Source organism: Mus pahari, chromosome 2, assembly GCF_900095145.1.
Source record: "Mus pahari chromosome 2, PAHARI_EIJ_v1.1, whole genome shotgun sequence".
In the NCBI taxonomy this organism is placed as follows: Eukaryota; Metazoa; Chordata; class Mammalia; order Rodentia; family Muridae; genus Mus; species Mus pahari.
Genome location: NC_034591.1, coordinates 107,915,705 through 107,936,101, shown reverse-complemented (window position 1 = coordinate 107,936,101; position 20,397 = coordinate 107,915,705). Strand labels below are relative to the sequence as shown.

At 47.7% G+C, this 20,397-nt stretch overlaps 1 protein-coding gene across 3 annotated transcripts in view; it reads left to right on the top strand.

The window, feature by feature from the left end:
* Positions 1-12,301: 12,301 nt before the first annotated feature.
* Iqsec1 (IQ motif and Sec7 domain 1) overlaps positions 12,302-20,397 on the top strand; it is a 329,946-nt gene continuing 321,850 nt past the window's right edge. For 2 of the 3 annotated variants that reach the window (XM_029535251.1, XM_029535252.1), the window contains exon 1: positions 12,304-12,591. In XM_029535251.1, the coding sequence (XP_029391111.1) occupies positions 12,332-12,591 (260 nt within the window). In that variant the 5' untranslated portion in view covers positions 12,304-12,331. Of the gene's footprint in view, positions 12,592-20,397 lie in introns of all 3 variants that reach the window. The other variant, XM_029535248.1, reaches the window with a different exon arrangement.

Here is a 20,397-nt window from a genome sequence, read left to right as displayed (position 1 = left end):
TGGGTTGGGGCAGGGTGGCTGAGCTGTCCCTCCCAGAAACTGGGGCCTGTGGGAAGGCAGGTAGACTCATGGGTGCCTGTCCAGTGAATGGACACACAAAGGAGAAATTTTTGCAAACCTCTTGCTTTTTGAGGGCACAGCTATTTTAAGACCTGTCCCTGGCCCCGCTTGGCATTTCCATACCTCGTCACATCAAACATATTAAAAGGCACCCACTTGCCTCATTAAATAAAATTTATGTAGAGCTACGGAAGAGTTGAGTTGAAATGCAATTGACTAGTTGACTAATGTTACATTCTGTGGATATTTAATTAAACATTTATTCATTTTGACGTGTCACAGTGGTATTTTTTTTCCCTCCTTCCCCTACTCTGATGCATCTGTGGACTCCTGACAAGCTCCTGGTAGAGATGCAAGTCCTCAGGGCCCAAGGGAGGGGGGCACTTCTGTGGCCTTGTTGTCCCCAGCTGTGCCTTCGATGTGGGACCTGCAGCTGACACCTATCTGCAGGGTGGGCTCCTAGAAGCAGAGCTCTCTGCTAGCAGCTGCCAGAGAGGTGGGGAGGCTTCTGCAGCTCAGGACAGTGGTTGGAAGGCGTGTGTGTTCCCCCAGTGTTACATGCTGGCACCTAGAACCCAAGCTGACAGGACTACGAGGCTTTGGGGAGGTGAGTGGGCCATGAGGCTACTATGCCTCCTTAGAAATTTGTCCCTTATCAGGAGGTAATATCACGGTGGTTCTGATCCTTTGCCCAAGTAAGGACATATAATTCATCCCTCCCACCATCTACCATGGAGAATGAAGCCCTGATGTCCTGATCTATTAGAGGGAGCTCTTACCAGACGCTGGCTAAACTAGTGTCTTGACCTCTCAGCCTTCAGAGCTGTGAGTAGTGCTTTTGGTTTGACCCGTGGTCTAAGGTATTAGCATATGCAGGTGTTTGGCAGAAGTGAGTGGCCTGGCCTGAGAGCAGGAAGAAGCAGCTGCTAGTCTGCCCACATGGTTTGATGGGAGCCAGGAAATGAAGGAGTCACTGGGGGGAGGGGGCCCCTCTACCTGCCTGAGTGGCCAGGCCCATAGGCAGGGAGAGATGTATGATGACTGTACAAGACACACACAGCAGGACTTTACACTGGAAGGCTGTATGGCATCCCCTTTAATTTTATGGATTCCAGTGTGTCCCTGACAGTAGATCTAATCATGCCCAATTTATAGGTGTGGCAGCAGAGAACTGGTATGTAAGGGGGTGGCACAGTCAGGAGCTTCCCTGTGGAAAGCCTAGGACATACTAAAAGTCCCTGAAATTATATGACAGAAACACCTTGAATAGCTTGGAGGGACAGGGAGGGAGGGAGGGACGTTTATCTTGAGTCTCTGGCAATCCTGTTACTATGTGAAGAATGCATCAGCAGGTCCCACCCTCTAACATCTCTCCAGGGCCTGAGTAGTTAATTGGTTTTGTTTGTTTGAGACAGTGTCTATGTATGTAGCCCTGGCTGAATGTAGACCAGGCTGGCCTTGAACTCCTGGTGATCACCTTGCCTCTAAACTCCTGAGTATTGGGATTATGGATGTGTGTCACCACATTTACTTTCACGTGTCACTGCTGTGTTAGATGCAGGGCTTTGTGCTTGCTGGGCAAATACTCTACCACACTCGGCTACATTGCTGGCCCTTGAATCTCTCTTCCAACTGTGAAGGATCAGGTTTCAAGCCCAAAGTCTAAACTGATGGTGTTGTCTAACAGAAAACATTTCCTCCATCCGAGTTCACAGAATACCTTCGGCTTATGGCAAGTGACTTTTAACTGTCATTATATACTAAGTAAATATTGATAAAAAGTTTGATTATGTTAATTAATTTTATGTGCGTATATTTTGTGTGTGTGTGTGTATGCATGTGCGTTCACGCGCACACGTGTGTAGGTACCACATTTGCAGATGCGTGGAGACCAGAAAACACCCTTGGGTATTATTCTTTAGGAGCTGAATTCCAATCCCAGGGAGATCTCCTAAACCACCTTTCCTCTATTCCACAAGTATAGCTGGACTTTATCCAAATTCTCTGAGTTTAAATTAACTAAATAATATTTTTTATACAAGGTCTTACTATGTATTTCTGGCTGGCCTGGAACTCCCTGTGTAAACTAGGCTGGCCTCAAACTCACAGAGATCCTCCTGCATTTGCCTCCCAAGTGCTGGAACTAAAAGCACAGGCTACTACAGCTGGCTACCTTATTTATTTATTTATTTATTTATTTATTTATTTATTTATTTATTTTGGTTTTTTTTTGAGACAGGGTTTCTCTGTGTAGCCTTGGCTGTCCTGGAACTCACTCTGTAGACCAGGCTGGCCTTGAACTCAGAAATCCGCCTGCCTCTGCCTCCCNAGTGCTGGGATTAAAGGCGTGNGCCACCACGCCCGGCTCTTTTTATTTTTTAATACAAGTTCTTATTATGGGGACAGGCTGGCCTGGAACTCTGATCCTCTCGCCTCAACCTCCCCAATAGTTGGAATGACAAACGTGTACCACCACATTCAGCTATTAGTCTTTGCTTTTTTACAGGTGAGGTAGAGACATTTATATTTATTGTAGTTGCTGATCTGTTAAGGCTTACTCATCTATCTTTCTTTTATTTTCAACTAATTAAAACTTATTTTTTCCTTGTTTGTAAATTGATTAAACTGTCTCTGTATCATTTTGGAAATGCTGCCTTCTATCTCTGTTCTATTAGTGGTTACTGTAATAGTTTTCAATACAGATATACAGTTTCTACTCATGTTGTGAGTATGTTTATATTCTGACTTGGGCATGATAGATGAGTCACAGGCCAGCAAGAACAATGTGATATGCTAGCACTGCCTTTATGTGTCCAGATGTGGCCTTACTTTACCTTCAGATCAGCCTTGTGAGCGGGATTCAAGGTCTCATCTATAAAGGAGGAATACTGGAGCTCAAAGAACTGAATCATATAAGGGCTCTTTAGCTGCTGTGACAAGGCCAGACATTCCTGTGCTGCTCTTTTGAGTGGCTTATCTGTTCTCTGTCATGAATATTTTTAGTATTCCTTAAGGATAGCTAAGCACACTATAGAGCAGAACAGAGTGTGAGGGGAAGGGAACATTCTTCTCCTGTCATGTCCTCTCATACCTTCAACCTCTGCCCATGTGTGTGCATGCATGTATATTTGTGTATATATGTATTGCATGTGCATATGTGTACATATACATGTATGTGTGTACATGTTTGTGTGTGATATATTCATTTATATGTGTAGGTATGCATGTATATGCATGTGTGTGGAGGGCATGTGTATGTGTATGTTCCAGATGACTTGTAACTCCAGGAGCCTTGCATGGTGCCTTCTTGCCCAGAACTCAACCAGGAATTCAGAGGTGCCCGGTGATCTTACAGGCTTCCCAATCATTCCTTCCCTGCTCTGTTCAGTCCTTTGTCTGCTGTTGAGCAGCTCTTGGCAGCAGTGGGTGGGAGCTATGAGTGCAAGATTAGTCAGCATGGCCTTTGCTCAGGAATCCAGTGCAAGGAGTGGGAGACAAGCACAGAGTATCCAGCCCAGGAGCAGGTCTTACTTTGAAAAAGTGACCTGTGGACATGGAAAACAGCGTCAGGACTGCCTAAGCTGAAGGTCTAGTCTATTTTTATTTTGTAAAAAATGTGAAGTAGTCAGGAAGAACGTAGACTATATTTCCTCAGGGTTGGACATGACCTTGGCCGTCTTGAGTCAGAGGTGCTGTGGTCACCCTATGAGATCCTTGGGAAACTGTTAGTACCCCCTCCTGGGGGGAGGGGTATCATAGCGCTCATGGGTCTTCAGGAGATTCTCACAAAGTCCTCTCCCTCCGGACATTATATAAATGGTCAACAGTTGACTAGTGTGATAACACTTCGAAGAAGTTGTCTTTGGGACTTCCTGGTGACAGAGCTGCATTCTGGTTCCCATGCTTCTATAAGAAACCACGGAAAATCCGTTGCTTTGCCAGCTGGACTTGGACAGAGTCCTTCCTTTGGTTTTGTTGTGCCCCAGTAGGTAGTTACATTCTTCTGTATCCTCATCAATATACTAGGTGCATGGTTATCTTATGACCTGGTTTGTACCACCAATGGCCAGCTATACCAGGCATTTCCCACGCCACTGTCTCTTCCTTTACAAATATCTCTTCAGATATTTTGCTCATTTTAAATTGCGTTGTCTTTGTGAATTTCTCATCATGCACCCCAATCCCACTCATCTCCCTGTCCCTTTATATTCATCCTCCCATCTTGTGACAAACCCCACCCAGAAGAAAAAAAAACTCATCGTGGAAGTTGCAGTGTGTCACCATGTATCACACAGTATTTTTGTCCACACATCTTTACTTGCAAATGTTCAGTGCAGTGAGTCACTGGTCTGGTTCGAGGCCTCTGGCTTCGGCTACACTCTCAATACTGGATCCTCACCAGGACTCCTCTTGGATAATCTGTTGTCCTGTGTCATGGAAGACCATGAAGCTGTGGATCTGCAGGACAGGCCCCCTTCATGTGTTCCAGCAAATCATAGATGGGGTGGACCTACTCAAAGTCCTAGATCTGGGTCTGGGTGGTAGCTGAGTTTGTCAGCCCCACAATTCTCCTGCATCCATACCACCCGAGCAAGCTCTTTAGTACTTCTCCCACCTCCAGACCCCAGCTCATCCAATGCTATAGCCAGCAAGGGGTGAGGCCAGCTCTCCTATGCACATGTGTTTCCTGGGGCAAGGTGTGGGCCAGCTCTCCAAAGTGCCACAGCCAGTGAGGGGTGGGGCCAGCTCTGTTCAGCCCTTGGTTATCAACAAGGTCCCAGGTAGTAGTCCAGACCAGGAATATCCCAATGACCTTTGGTGGTAATATGGGTCACAGACCCCTGCTGCTGCATGGCCACAGACCCAGACAAACATGGCCCTCAGTGGCAGCACGGGTTGTGACTTCACCGTGGCCCAGTGGCATGGCAGGCGCTTCACATCAAGCTGTTTTTCTCCACTCTCAAGTCTCCAGTTCTATCTCCATAGTGCTCAAACCATTCTGTTTCTCTTTCTCCCCTATCTCTCCACCACAAACTTGTACATTGTAGTAGCTCCCACTGAGGGTGGGTCATGTGTCAAGTGGTTCTCTTGGGTTCTCTGGTTTTTGGTTTTTGTTTTTGTTTTTTGTTTTTTTTGGTTTTTTTCGAGACAGGGTTTCTCTGTATAGCTCTGGCTGTCCTGAAACTCACTTTGTAGACCAGGCTGGCCTCGAACTCAGAAATCCTCTGCCTGCCTCTGCCTCCTGAGTGCTGGGATTAAAGGCATGTGCCACCACACCCATGTTTTTGTTTTTTTTTTTTTTAAATATCTATTAGCCAGACCTAGTGGCGTATACCTGTAACCATAGCACTCAAGAGACAGAGGCAGGCAGATCTCTGTGAGTTCAAGGCCAGCCTGGTCTACATAGTGAGTTTCATGTTAGCCAGAGCTACATAGTGTGATATTGTCTTGGAAGAAAATTATTGCCTGCATGTATGTATGTATGTATGTATGTATGTATGTATGTATGTATGTATGTATGTATACCATGTGATGCCTGGTATTCAGGAGGCCAGAAGAGGACCTCAGATTCCATGAAGCTGGAGTTACAGGACATGGGTGCTAGGAATTGAATTTGGGCCATCTGGAAGAGCAGCAAGTATTCTTAACCTCTGAGCTGTCTCTCCAGCTCCCATTCTTTACTCATTCTTTAATTAAGTTGTTTGTATTACTCTCAGGTTGGGAAGGTTCTGTAAATCTACATCCAAGGTCTCAGTCGAATATATAGTTTGCAAATATTTTCTCTAACACTGTGGCTTGCCATTTTCTTCTTGTCTGTCTGTCTGCCTTCTCTCTCTCTCTCTCTCTCTCTCTCTCTCTCTCTCTCTCTCTCTCTCTCTCTCTCTTTCTCTCTCTACTGGACTTTCATTGTGTTGACTTGCCTAGCCTTGGACCTTAGCTTCTCTAATGTCAGTCTTCTAAGTAGCTGGGGTTACAAATATGTGCCACAAGACCTGGTTGCTTTTCCTTTCCTTTAATTTTTCTTTCTTTAAAAGTTTTTTAACTGTGTGTGTGTTTGGTGTGTGGTGTGTGGTGTGTGTGTGTGTGTGTGTGTGTGTGTGTGTGTGTGTTGGGCGTGGGTGTGTGTGTGCATGTGAGTACAGGTCCCTGAGGAGGTCAGAACAGTTATCAGATGCCCTGGAGTTGAATTTATAAGCAGTTTCGATCTGCCTGATGCAGGTGGTGGGAACTGAACTGTTGCTGCAAGAGCAGGTCATGCTCTTAACCGCCAAGCTGTCTCTCCAGCCCCCAGTCCCGCCCCCTCCTTTTAGCAGCATCTTTTAAAGAACAAAGTTCATTTTGTGAGTTTAACTTACTGTTTTTTTTTTCCTTTAGAAATGTGTTTTTGGTGGTACATGCTTTTGATGCTGTGTTCCTCACTGCCAAACTCAAGGCCGTTATGATTTTCTTTTATTTTTGTCTAGAAGTTTTATATGCTTGCTGTATATGCTCATATCTATGATGTAATCCAAGTTGAGCTTTATAGAATGTGGGATGCCTGGGCCGTTCTTTGGCATGTGGATATTAAATCTTAGTATCTGCTGAAAGAATCCCCTTTCCCCTGCTTAGTTGATTTAGCCTCTTTGTCAGAGATTGGTCAAATATACATAGATCTACTTCTGGATGGACTTCTGTGTTCTTAATTTATAGTCTATCTTCATACTCTTTATGATTATCCTCGTCTATTATAAGTCTTAAAGTCAAGTAGTGTGAGTTCTCTAACTTTGTCTTTTTTTTTTCTTGGTTTTTCGAGACAGGGTTTCTCTGTGTAGCCCTGGCTGTCCTGTAACTCACTCTGTAGACCAGGCTGGCCTCGAACTCAGAAATCTGCCTACCTCTGCCTCCCAAGTGCTGGGATTAAAGGCATGCGCCACCACACCCGGATAACTTTATCTTTTACTTTTGGCAATTTGAGTGGGAGTTTTTATTAGATGGGACTCTTCTGCATGTCATTATCCATCAACAGATTATTCATGGTCATTGAGATGACCAGGAATGATCCCTACCAGGTTTCCAGATGTCCTGGTTAGGGGCCACAGCACCCCTCCATCCGAAAAGAATCTCCTATTTAAAGGAAGGCTAGCATCAGCAACATTAAATGATACAAAAACAGAGCCAGCCTTTCCAGGTTCCAAGGAAATAGATTTTTAATCTCAAATTCCATACCCAGCCAAACTATCAATCAAATGTAAATGCAAAATAAATACTTTAAGACACATAAGGACTCAAAGACCTTCTCACAGGCTGTCTCTGGAAGAACTACTTGAGGATGTACACTGCAAAATAGAAAATGTATTCAAGAAAGAGTGCACAAGATCCAAGAAACAGTGGACCCAATCCAGAAGCATAATGCCAAGAAATCCCCAATGAACCATGTAGCAGGCCCAGAAAGCAGCCAGCTCAAGTTCTAGCTGTGAGCCAGAGAGCTCCCAAGAAGATTTTTAAGGAGAAAGATGTGTTTTCCACAACAAAGATGATATTGAAAGAATGGCTGCTCTCACTGCATGTGTATAAAAATTAATAAATGATCGTAAACAATCCCTTCCCGTTGTCAACTCCTAAGTCTTGTTTCCTTTATTTTCTCTGGCATACTTACTGCTCCCTTTTTTCCCCTCTTCAGTTCAATATGCACTACTTGGCCTTTAATTTACCCAATTATAATACTGAAAAAGGAAGTTATTGGTGTCTCAGATTTTATGCTCAAAGCATAACTTGGATCTTAACTTGAATCATAGCATGGAATACACACCCTATAAATCTGAACAAGGAAAAAGTGAAGGTGTGAAGACAAGGATGGGAGAGTGAGTAAAGATGGCTGTCCCCAGGAGACTCCCCGGAGAGACATTCAGAGGTGAAGATGGCTGTCCTGGCTCTCTCCAGAGTTCTTTTGGGTGTGACACCTGCTAAGGGTGCAGGGAGCAGTGCTTAATGTGCTGAGCTGGTGCACAGACCCTGAAGAGGTCCCTGGTGGTCATCCAAGGAGCCTTGGAGCTGGCATGACCCTGCAGTATGGCCCATTGAAGCAAGAGGGCCTGGCTGTGGAAATTTGTATGAACTAGTTCTGGGATGATAGTCACTTATGAATGGGAGATAGAAACCTGCCAATTCCAAGTTAGACCTGTCATCATAGGGCAACTTCCAAAGGGAATCTGAGTTTGGAGCCATTAGCTGCCAGCATGTATCATGACAAGGGCTTTGTTCTAAAGTGAAATCTACCGTGGGGCAGTCACAGCAACCAGTACAGTGTGCTCACTGGACGCTAGGCTCTGCTTCTTCTTGTGCACTGTGGAACTTATACAAGGGATGAAGTCTGACTGGACAGTTCTAACTATTTTATTTGGCTCATCATATTAGAACGCCTCTGCTTTATCCTCACCTATGTGCCCTACTATTCTGTTCACCTATGTGTCTAGGTCAAGGGCAGGGGCATTAGGGAAATTCATACAGATAGCTGGTAGCTGAGTCTAGAAACAGGTCTCTGAACTCAGCATATTTGGTGTCTAGCAGTGAAGATCAAAGCCAGGGAGAATAGAGGATGTGGTAACAGACAGGATAACCAGTGGGTTGTGCTTGGCTATCTTGCCAAGTTAGGCATACATGGCAGGGTGTGGATGTTTTAAGTCTCTTGATTTGAGAGGCGCTGGTGGGGAACTGTCCAGCTTAGAACAAAACAGAAGTAGGAGTGGAGAGTTCTACAGACCAGACCCAGTCTTAGTTCAGTCTTCCTTGGCCCCACAGGGAAGCTCTTTGCTCATATCCTGTTGTTATGACCAGGTTCATGTTGAAGCTTATGATGGTACATTGTTTAGTGCTGTCAAAACACCCTGTATGTAACCTCTACTATAAACGGCTGGGTGTGCTGAAGTCGGCTCATGCTTGATCTGGATGTTACCTGTGCCCTTATCCCAGATGCTCCCACAGTCCTTGAACTTAACCCATAGCTGGAAGTCCACCCTAATGGGAGCATTTACACAACAGAGATGGGCAAATGCCCTAAGAGATTTCTGTTTGGCTATTAAATGCTCTCTAGAATGTCATTGCTTCCCTCAACCCCCAAGATACTCTTGTGATTTGGAAGCCCAGACCATCTTGAAAATTCTGTGCCCCCAATTAAAAAAAAAAAAAAGATATCTAGACAGCAGCAGTAGGACACTAAGCCACCCAAGGCTCTTCTGAGAACAGGTCCTGTGTAACCACCCTCTCACATGCTGCTTCCTTACTCACTCTCTGTCTTCACTGGAAAACACCAAGAAAGCTGGGGCCATATCTGTCCTGCGCTGCACCACCAGTTTCTAGCCATAGTTGATATCAAGAACATTTGCTAGGTAAATGGCTGGTTGACACTCTTTGAGGAACAGAACTCCCCTCTATGGTAGGATAGACTTCTCCTGAGAGTTTGCTTCTGTGTTGCTGGGACAGTGGAACGTGTGCCCCTTTTGAAGATGTCAGGCTCTTCTCTCACATCCCCATGTACTTCTTGCCTTAGCACTTAGAGAACTGGGTGTATGACTGGCACCTCCTGTGCTCCTCCATCCTGAGCTGTTAACAACTTCAGGTCCTGACCATGCCTGAAGGCTCCCGATTCATCACTCTGTGGCATAGCAGGGTGGCAAGTCTCAGAGAGCAAGGAGGTAGTGTGGAGATAGAAATGTGAGGTCAGCCAGGCGTGGTGGTGCACCCCTTTAATCCCAGCACTTGGAAGGCAGAGGCAGGCGGATTTCTGAGTTCGAGGCCAGCCTGGTCTACAAAATGAGTTCCAGGACAGCCAGGGCTATACAGAGAAACCCTGTCTAGAAAAACCAAAAAAAAAAAAAAAGTATGGTTAGCTCCAAGCAGAACTTACTGGGGCACACAGATGTGGGGAAACCACATGGGTACTGAGCATGTGGGCACTGCTCCTTTCTTCACTATTCTCACTGATCTGTGCCAGGGTTCAGAGTTTGATTTCCCTTCAGTCCCAAACACTAGCAGAGATATAAGCATGACTCCAAGGTCAGGTCTCCCTTAAGATGGAGTGAAACCTGCACCATCTTTTGGAGACACTTGATATATTAGAACATAATCGTAAAATTATGACTATTTTAAATGTAAAAATCAAAATATTAAACACTTTAGATATAAAATGGGATATGGCATGACTCTGCTTTTCACAGGACAGTTACAAGATTTACAAAGATAACATGATTTTTTTTTGAAGCATGTCAAGTAGCCTAGTAACAAGGGATAACATTAAAATTTTCATTTAGAGTGATGTGTATGTAACATCAGCTTGAGATAAAAGACCTTGGTGATTTTGAGAACCCCAGGGAGGGCCCTACTGTCATTCTCCCCCTCTCTGCAGGCATGCCCAAGGAATTCCCCAGGAGGGTTCAGAGGGATATCAACAAATATGAGTTAGTGAAGCTAGCGTTGTGCCAGAGTAACATCAGCTTTAACAACAGCCATGCCCTCAGAATATACATGGTAAAATTTTAGAAATGTCAGAGATGTAGTTAAGGCTTTACCCAGAGGCAAATTAATAGCCTTAAAAGCATCTGCTAGAAAACAAGAAACAAAGGAAATAACCCTTAAAACCAAGAAGACATAAATAAATTTTGTTCAAAGAAATCTGGCATATGAAAATTATGAAGATTCTAGCAATCAAGAAATAGTATTATGCCTGAGCAAGCTGAGACTCAGAGGGAAGGTAAATTGCTGTAGGTCACAGTGCTTTCTTGCTACTTTTGATTGCACGAGGAAGGGGCAGTGTTTCAGCAGATGTAGGCATGTGAAATATGTCAAACTGCTCATGAGTTACTTGTTTTTCTGTTCGCACGACTTAAAATAATGGATCAATAGCACTAACAGACAGTTCTCATTTCTTTTAAGTAAACCTTTATACATTAGTGTGGCTGGCAAGAGTGGACAGGAAGTGCTGGGCTAGTGGTGTGCTGGCTGAAGAGCTGAGGATCTAGGGTTGAGGTTTGGGGTTGAGTGATGAGGATCTGGGCGACCAGAAAGAAGGAGCTGGAGTGCTTAAGAGCTTGGGGCCAAGGTGCTCAAGCACACTGAAAGAAAGGCTTGAGAAGCTCTGAAAACACACCCTCCTGGCTCGCTAAAGGGCGGGGTTGGAATGCTTGAAGTGCTAAGGGACTGAGACATGAGGAAGGACATCGGACTGAGGGAACCTGAGGAAAAGGCTGAGGCTAAGAGGAGTCTAAGGAGGAGGGTCTAAGAGTGGGGAAGCTGAGGGTCTGAGGCTGTGAAGGGGGCGGTACCGAGGGACAGGGCGGGGCGTGTTGGAGGGGCAGTGCTGAGAGTGAAGGGCTGAGGTGCCGAGGGGGCGTGGTTGAGCCCCGAAGGGGTGGGGCTTGGAGGCATAGATGGCGAGACTGAGAGGAAGGAGTGGGGCGGCACCCAAAGCTGAGGGGGCGGGGCTGAAGGGCAAAAGCCATAGAAGTGTGGACTTCAGAGAGGTTGAGGCGCCGAGCGGGGCGGGGCTGAAGAGAATGGGGGGCGGGGCTGAAGGACTCACTGGACAGAGCTGAGGCGCGGAGGGAACAGGGCTGAGGCTAAAGAAGTAAGCTAAGGAGCTGAAGGATGCCGGGCTGAGGGACTAGAGGATGAGGGGGCGGGACTGAAGGATTTAGGGGATTGGGCTGAGGAGCCAAAGGGGCGGGGCTGAAGTTAAGAGCTGGGATAGGAGAGGAGGGACCTGAGGCTAAGGGGGCGGGGCTCTAGGGACAAGCGCTTAGGGGGCGGGGCTGGGTCTAGGCTGAGGGGCTCAGCAGTGGTGGCTCGGAGTTGCTGAGGCACTGAGGAGCCGGGCGGGCCGCGCGGGTGGAGAGGCGGGCCCGGCAGGCGGCGCCCTCTCTCACAGGCACCTCCTCCCTCTACGATCTTAGGGCTCCCGCTCCCTCTCGCGTCGCAGCCGGCACTTTGCAAACTCCTCGTCTGCCCGCGGCGGCCGCAGCTCCGTGCCCTACCGGCCCCTGCGCGTCGGTGGGGCAGCGGGCAGCGGGGTGGCGGCGGCGCGGGGAAGCGGGAGGCGCCGAGGCACTGGGCGTCCGCCGGCGGAGGCGGGAGCCGAGGCGGAGCCGCGCCAGCCCCGCGCCGCCGCGCCCCCCGGGCCGAGCCCCGTTGCCGCGCCGCGCAGTGCCGCGCCTCCGTCCCCACCGCGCAGCCATGGCTGCGCCGCCGCCGCCGCCCCGCTGTCCGCTCGCCTGAGGCGCGGCCATCCGCTGTGGAGACCATGGCGAGCGCCGCCGAGCCCCCCGGCACGGCGGCCGAGTACCTGCAGGAGCTGACCCGGATCGTCGCGGCGCAGCAGGAGCTGCTGGCGCAACGGCGGCGGCGCATCGAGGAGCTGGAGCGCCAAGTGGCGCGGCTGAGCCGTGAGAACGCCGGCCTGCTGGAGCGGCACCGGCGACACCTGGCCGCGTGCGCTCGGCGCCCGGACCCGGGCCCTTCGCCACTGGGCGCCATCCCGGAGCTCGGCTGCCGCCGCGACAAGTAAGTGCAGAGCGGCGGAGCAGGCGTGCCGGGGGCGCGCGAACTTCTCAGGGGGCTGTGGAGTGAGTCCCTCGGCCGGACCCTGCCGCACCCGGGACCTCCCGGAACTGCCATCCGGCCTGACCTCGCCGCGCGGCTGTCGCGTGCAGCGCCCGCTCGCCCGACCGGGGTCGCCTGGGCCACTCATGCTTAGTGCTCTCCACACAGACCCTGCGCCGTCCAGCCCCGGGGCCTCGTCCTCCTCCCCCAAGACACTAATTCCCCTGTCTCGACCCGAGATTACCCCGGCTATTTCGGACCGAGGATTAAGGAGACGCCGGGGAGGCACAGCCCCACCGCCCTGGCCCCTGGCGTCCCAGGAGCTCCAGCCTGCTGCAGCTTCGCCTTCTCTGGGTGCTGGTGCCCGAAGCCCTGCTGGCAGTCTTCTGTGCCCATCTGGGCGGGGCTCGGTCTCTAGGCTGGGGGCTTAGGTGATGCTGGGATGGAGTTGTCTGGTTTGCAGCAAGCTTTCTGCCTACTCCTGTGGTTGCCTTTGGGACTGTCAGGGGTCAACTAGAAAAAGTGTTCGATGTGGTCAGTAGCTCTAGAATAGGCGACCTGAGAGCCTTTGGGCATGCAATGCTGGAGGAGGGAGTTACACTTACTCCAGATAGGGAATCTGATTCCTTGGAGTGGGAATCCAAGCATTGGAGACAGCGTTTTTCCTACCTTACGTCCGTCCGCTGCATCCTGCTATGGCCATGGGACAGAAGGCCTGCTTGGAACATTTATGCTAGGGCCGGTCCATTCTTTAGAAGAGAAGAATTGTGTGTACCGGTGGAGGGTCTGGAACACCAGAATGTGGCTGAGTTCTGTGGCTCTGTTGAGGGCAGGTTATATTCACCCCTACGTTCTGTTCATTTGGGAGGTAGGGGATTAATGCTAGCTCCAAACTGAGGTCCCTGATTCAGAGCTTTTGCTTCCACTTGAGAGCACAGAGAGGGAGCTTTTAGTTCTGACGCTCTTCATTAGTCCCCTTCACAGAAGCTGTGGGTCAGCCCATGCTAGATGCAAGAACGGAGAGGAAAGTCTGGGCTGCTGAAATGAAGTCTCTTGAAGCTTAGGGAGGGGGCACCAGGACAGGGACACATATTCCTGTTTTGATAGGGAACAGTGACACACGTTGGTGGGCTGATGCCTCACAGCACTATCCCAGGAGATATACATATATTTTTTCAAAGTCACCCCTACTGACCAACTGGAGGATGTGGACAGGAGAACTCTTGGGGGCAGAGGTTTCTTTCCCTGCCTTGGGGGAGTCTCCATTGTCCATCCAGACAGTGGTCTTGGCTGAGGAGGTCAGGGGTGCAAATGCTGAAGATTCCAGCTTGGAGAGCATCTGGCTTTGCTTTCCCCCCCATACTAGAGGCACAGCCAAAGCTTGTGTCACCTTAAAAAAGTATAGTGTCACCTTTAAGGAATGCAAGAGGCAGCACAGTTTTTTCTCTACAGTCTAGATCCAAGGCAGTTTGCAAACTTGAATATTCACACTAGGAGCCTGGGCTTCTTTGCTTAATGTGGATTCTGACCTAGTAGATTTGGGGCAGGCTAGAGAATCTACTGCTTTCACAGACTGGGACATTCTATGTTGTTGGAATGTAGACTCCATGATAAGGTGCTGTGAAGAATGCAGTTAGGACAAGGAACAGGAGGGTCCCTTCAAGACAGAGCATACCAGCCCCATTTTCCTGTCTGCAACTAAATCCCTAGCCCTTTAGGAAAAGGAGTACTAATTCCTTCCTCTCCTGGCAGGAGATACCCCATATCCTTCCTCTAGTTCTGCGGGATGAGATAGTATTTAACTGTTGTGTGCTTAGGGCCCTGGGGGGCACTAGGGGCTGCTTTTCCAAACATAGATTGGTTGTGTCAGGGGTTATGTAAATAAAGTAACTGATGTGAAAGAGTGTGTGGTGACTAATGCCCCTTGAGAGCTTTTATTAAATACCTGTTGTATGTAGAACCATCAGAGATAATATTTGGTGATTCAGGAAGAACCACAGAACAGAAGAGATAAATAATGCCACATAAAGAAAAGAATGTGGGTAGATGAACTTGGGGCTAAGGCCCAGCTCTACACATCCCAGCTGGTGACTGTGGGACAGGTCACAGGACCTTTCTTCATCCCAGCTTTCCTTAAATGCACACGAAGCAGGAATCAGCCTAGCTGCTTCCCATTCTTTTTCCCTAAGGTAATACACACACACACACACACACACACACACACACACAGAGGGGTGGGGGTGGGGGTGGGGAAATAGGCATCTGGTAGGCTAGATTCTTCCCATGTCTGTCAGTTTCTCAATTCTTTGGATCAGCTGAGCCCAAGCAGGAGGTGGAAACTTAAAGGCTAGGTGCAAGAGATGTGCAATGGGGGATATGGAACTGTGGCAAAGGGTTGCTGGAGCTAACAGCTGTTATTAAGCTGAGTTTCCAGAGGTGACAGAGCAGTACAGGGCCACAGTTTGGGGAAATGGAGCTGGGGATTGGCCTCTACTTTCTACCTTTGGGCACGGATGATGACATTCTCAGGCCTCCCTATTTGCATATAGTGGCCCTTAGAAGAGCCTGTCTGACAAGCATGCTGGTTGAGCAAGATCTGACTGACCTTTTTCTAAGTAGCTGGTAGCCACTGCAGCCTGAGTTAGGAGCTCTCTTCTCACTATAAAGATGAGCTTCAGGGGTCCATTGCTTTCCCTGAGACAAGAGTGAGCTTGATAATTACCTCACTAGGCACAGATGCCTAGACATGCTAGAAGCTTTCAATCCCAGAAACCCTTAAGCTCTTCCTCAGAGGCTTTCTTGAATGTCTTGACCTCTAATACCAAGAGTCATTATTCCCAGCACTGGGGGAAAAGATTAAAACAGGGAAGAAATCCATTCATTCATGGTGCCTTTGCTATCTGGGAGTTATTTGCTTCTGTTGTTATTGACGTTGATTTCCCCCTGACATCAGCACATGCAGTGTGCAGTCAGCTACATTCTAATGATCCATTTCTAGAACCGCATTTCCCTCACTAGAGCTTGGGTACCTAGTGGGTGCTCAGAGTATATTGCCTGAATGGGTAAACCAGGGAAGACAAGAAGTATTGGAATCATCAAATTGCAGGTACGAATGAATATATTGAACCAAGTTTAAGAGAGCATGGCAATATCCCCTAAGGGTTTGCTGTGTGCTCATACCTTATGCGTCATCATTCCTATCAGGCAAAGACAGGCTCCCATTATACAGATGTAAAACCTAGGCTTAGAGCGATCACGTGCCTTGTTTAAGCTCCGTCTGGTCGTAAGCCAGTGTTGGATCTCACGCTGTTTTGCTCCTGATCTTGCTCACCTCCTGCCTGCCTTTCACACTGTGGAATGATCAGACCACTTCTCAGGATTCTTTTTGGCTCCTGGCCAGTGCTTGAAGGTGCACAGCATGTTTGGATCCCTTCTGCCCCATTGAATCTTGTCACCAATGCACTGCTTTTGGTGGTAATTGTGTAAAGGGGAAAAGGTAGAAGAAGGTGACCCCCTTTTAGCCTTTGATCTCCTGAAGTTTCTTGGCAGAAGTAAACATCAGCCTCAAGTGGCTGGGGAGAGGCCCAGTGGAACAGCCTCTTCCGCCTTCTCATCTGCTCCAGCCCTCAAGGGCTGTCACATCACACATCACTCTGAGAGGACGTTTTTCTGAAGCTCTGAGTTGGTGACTCACTCTGGGGGAGGTTTTCAGTGGCATTCAGTGTCTGTTGACTTACCAAACAAAGTGCTTTTCTGGGTTTGTGGTGACATTAACCATGGTGCTTCATTTCAGGAGCATGCTCAAGGGTGGCCGTAGAAGAGGGGGTGGCAAGAGGAGACTGGACTGTCCTAATATGCAGCAGGCAGATAACACAGAAAGCACTATGATGGTCCTGGCAAGGAGCCTTTGTGTTGTGTTCCTCAAAGTGGTTAGAAAGTACCAAAACTGGGGTGTAGGGGCTAGGAAGCAGAGTACTCTTATGTGTAGATTCTTTTCACCCTAGGAGCAAAGATTAGGGGCCTGAAAGAGGATAGGAGGGCCTTTTCTCCTCATCTGTAACAGTGGCTGAGAAACTGGTGGCAGGAGACCCTGTGTTTATGTTTCCACTAAATAATATTCTCCTCCCAGCTGAGATAAAGCCTGCATCCAGTGCTGGGAAGATGTCCCTTGGTCAGGAACAAGCTGTACCACACTTTGGGACACTTGTCCTAGTTGGACAAAATGTATTAAACTGTAAGGGATCAGGGTGAGCCATTCTTATTTTTCCAGCAGATGGTAGAGACTACAGAAAGATGAGGGAGTGTTTTTCTGAAGCTCTCTCCCAGCCGTCTGACAAGCTAAGCAAATTATTATTTTACAACCCAGAAAATAAATCAGGGAATGCTTCTTTATCTAGCTGGCGCTGAGAGAAACAGTGAGTGGTGCAGTGTGTGAATTGCGGTTGAGAGCTGCTGGTGCTTTCGACGTGAGTGTTCACACCAGATACAGGTCACTGCACCTGCAGAAACCTCAGACCTCAGGGCTTCGCCATGGGGAGGGAGGTGTGAGTGCTTGTCCACAGGAGGCAGGCATTGGGGACATCCATATGTTGTTTCATCAGGATGACTATCTGTCAGTTATTTTGTCTATGATATTGCTTTGACAGCTGATTGGATTGTTTGTGCTACTTTATTATTATTATTATTATTATTATTTTTTATAGAAGAGCAACACTTGGCTTAACTTGGGAAGTACACTGTTCTGTGCTTGTCTGGGTGTCAACAGGAATAATTATCACTGAGCCAGCAGAGAAACAAACATAGACAAACTGGGAATTTGTCAAAAACTGGAATCTAAGAAGGTGAAACTGACCTATCTGAAAGGGAGTAAGAGCTACTAATGCAGTTATGAGACCATCTGAGTTCAGTGGATCTCCTGCTTGCTGACGCTGACCTGGCGTAGACACATGCCAGTCTGCAGACCAGATCTCCCCAACTATAGGCTAAGTGTGGCTGAGTGACATGGTTGGAATTCTTGTGTACCAGGTCTATGGAGCTGATAACTCAGAGTTATGCACAGTACACTGGCCAGTAAGTATTGTGTATGGAAAGGGCTCTGTTTCCATCAATAAAGCATAGCAGCTTTGATGTTGCAATGCCCCTGTCACCCTAACTGTCCTAGGCTTCTTCTGGAGGACCTTTAAGGCTTTCTCATGACTGGGCAGTTAGCCCTCATCTAGCAGTGGGTTGGAAGACCTAGCCCCTGCTGTTGCTGTTTCCAGTGGCTCAAAATTTGTAAGTCCCAGCCTCTTCGAGTCAGTCCCATGACAAATGAGAGTAACTACTCCTTTAGGGGATCAGACATAGGAACTGCCTGTGGTATCTGCCACCAAGGACTCAATAGATGATAGCTTTGGAATAGGGTTAGCCAGGACATCGAAACTTCTTTGGAGGATTGCTTAGCTCCAGAATTTTCAAACATAGAAAAGTAGAAAGAATCATGCAGAGCCAAACACCGTTTCCCCTTCCTTCCCTCCAGGTTCTGCAATTAAAGTTTTTCAATATTTGCTTTATTGCATACCTCTGTACCCTTGAGGGTGCTTAGAAGCACATGGATGGGAGTGAACATTTATGGAGTGCCTACTGTGTCCCAGGGATGAGCTCAGTGAAACAGACATGTGATTGCTATGTCCTCTATTCACCCTGTTCCTGGGCCACACAGGTAGTCAGGATTCTTGTCCTTTGTTAGGGTGCTTCCCCACGGCCTCTGTTTGGAAACATGAACAGGGATAGAGCTTGGGTTGGAGTAGAAAATGGGGCTAAGCAGTGTGTAGGCCCAGAGCATCTGAAGTAAGTGGTCACCTGTGGACATCAGCACAGGCTTCCTGCAGGAGGTGTCATTTGAGCTAGGGCTTTAGAAGCAAGAAGGGAGTAAGAGAAACCCTGAGTGGCTATGATAAGTCTGTGAATGGGGACAGCTGGGCAGAAGCATCCAGACAGGCATAGATGAGTCTTGACACATTTACCTTGCTCAGGACCCATATGTCAGATGAGCAGGGACTAGGGAACAAAACTAGATTAAACCATTCCAAATTGTGCCTTGTCTAAGTCCTGATTTAGAAATGTGCGTCTTTCCTTCCAGGAGGAGACCAGAGCTACAGAGAAATAGGAGAGAGGGGTTGTAGAGGTGGCTCAGCCATTAAGAGCACTTGTTACTCTTGCGGAGGACCTGGGTTTAGTTCCCAGCACCTACTGGTGGTTCACAAGCATCTGTGACTCTGTTTGAAATCAGACAGCCTTCTTAACCTCTGAGGGCATCAGACATGTATGTATGCATGCAGATACAAACATACAAGCAAAACACACATGCACACAAAATAAACAAAACTTGAAAGGAAAAGAAAGGGAAGGAAAAAAAGAGAGAAAGTGAGAAAGTCTTACTTGGTTCATGATCTTAGAATGTGTCAAATTACAAGAAAACCATAACATTAAGCCCTTTCATCTTACTATTGACTGATTGATTGCAACAGGGTCTCAAGAAATTGCTATGTAGCCAAGGATGGCCTTGAACATCTGATTGTCTTACCTTCATATCCTGAATGCTAGGATTAATGATGTACAGTGCTGGGGGTTAAGTTCATGGCTCTGTATAAGCTAAACAAACATTCTCCAATCTGAGGTATATCCCTAGCCCCAGATTCTCTTTTATGTCTGTACTGACACTGGACTCTCTTGACAGGTATGGGCTTTATCATCCCATTTTGCAGATATGAAATCTCAAGATCTTTTTTTTTTATCAGTTTTCCCACCATCACCCAGTGACAGAGATAGGATTTGTGCCCAGGTCTGCCTGCCTTTTATGGTGCAGTATGCTTCACTACACTATGTGGCTTACTTACTCATAAGTGGATTCATCACTATGTGAAACATTTGAGGCTTTTCTAGGTATGGTACAGTTTCAGTCACCCAGTCCTTTGGATAAGGAACTAGCATTAACTCCAGCTTTGTCATACACACAGAAACATAAGTCACTTTAAACTTGGGCATCAAGTTTTGCATTTTGGTGATACTTGGGTCACCTTGCAGAGATAAGTTTGCTTCCAGGAGGCCTTGCCCCTCCATGGCAAAATAGCCTCAGTGGCATTGCCCTGCTGGCAAGACCACTATGGGCAGCATTGTGAACAGGCGTGGGAAGGGCTCTCTAGTTGCTCAGCCAGAAAATAGGACTGTCTTGAGGGTGTACTGGAGCCAGCTTTGTCCTCTCAGTGTTGTGCAACCAGCTTATGGAGTATTCAGCAACATGACCAAGGTGCCATGTGAGATTCTGCTGTTCCTACCAGCTTCAGTGCTCAATGACAAGCCTGTGTTGGTGGCACTGGGACCTGCAGGGTCCACAAGGCAGCTGCAGGGACCTTGATAGGGATGAGGTTTATGGATGGTGTCTTAGGGTTTCATTGCTGTGAAGAGACACCATGACTGAGGCAACTCTTATAAAGGAAAACATTTAATTGAGACTGGCTTACAATTTCAGAGGTTCAGTCCATTATCATCATGGAGGGAATCATGGCACTGTGTAGGCAGACAGGGTGCTGAAGGAGCCAAGAGTTCTATATCTTGATCTGCAGGCAGTAGAAGGAGACTGTCTTCTGCAGCCATCCAGGAGGAGGCTCTGTCACGCTGGCCAAACACAAGCACACACACACACACACACACACACACACACACACACACACACACACACACACACATGAGAACACACACACACGAGGATTATGAGGAACACAGAGA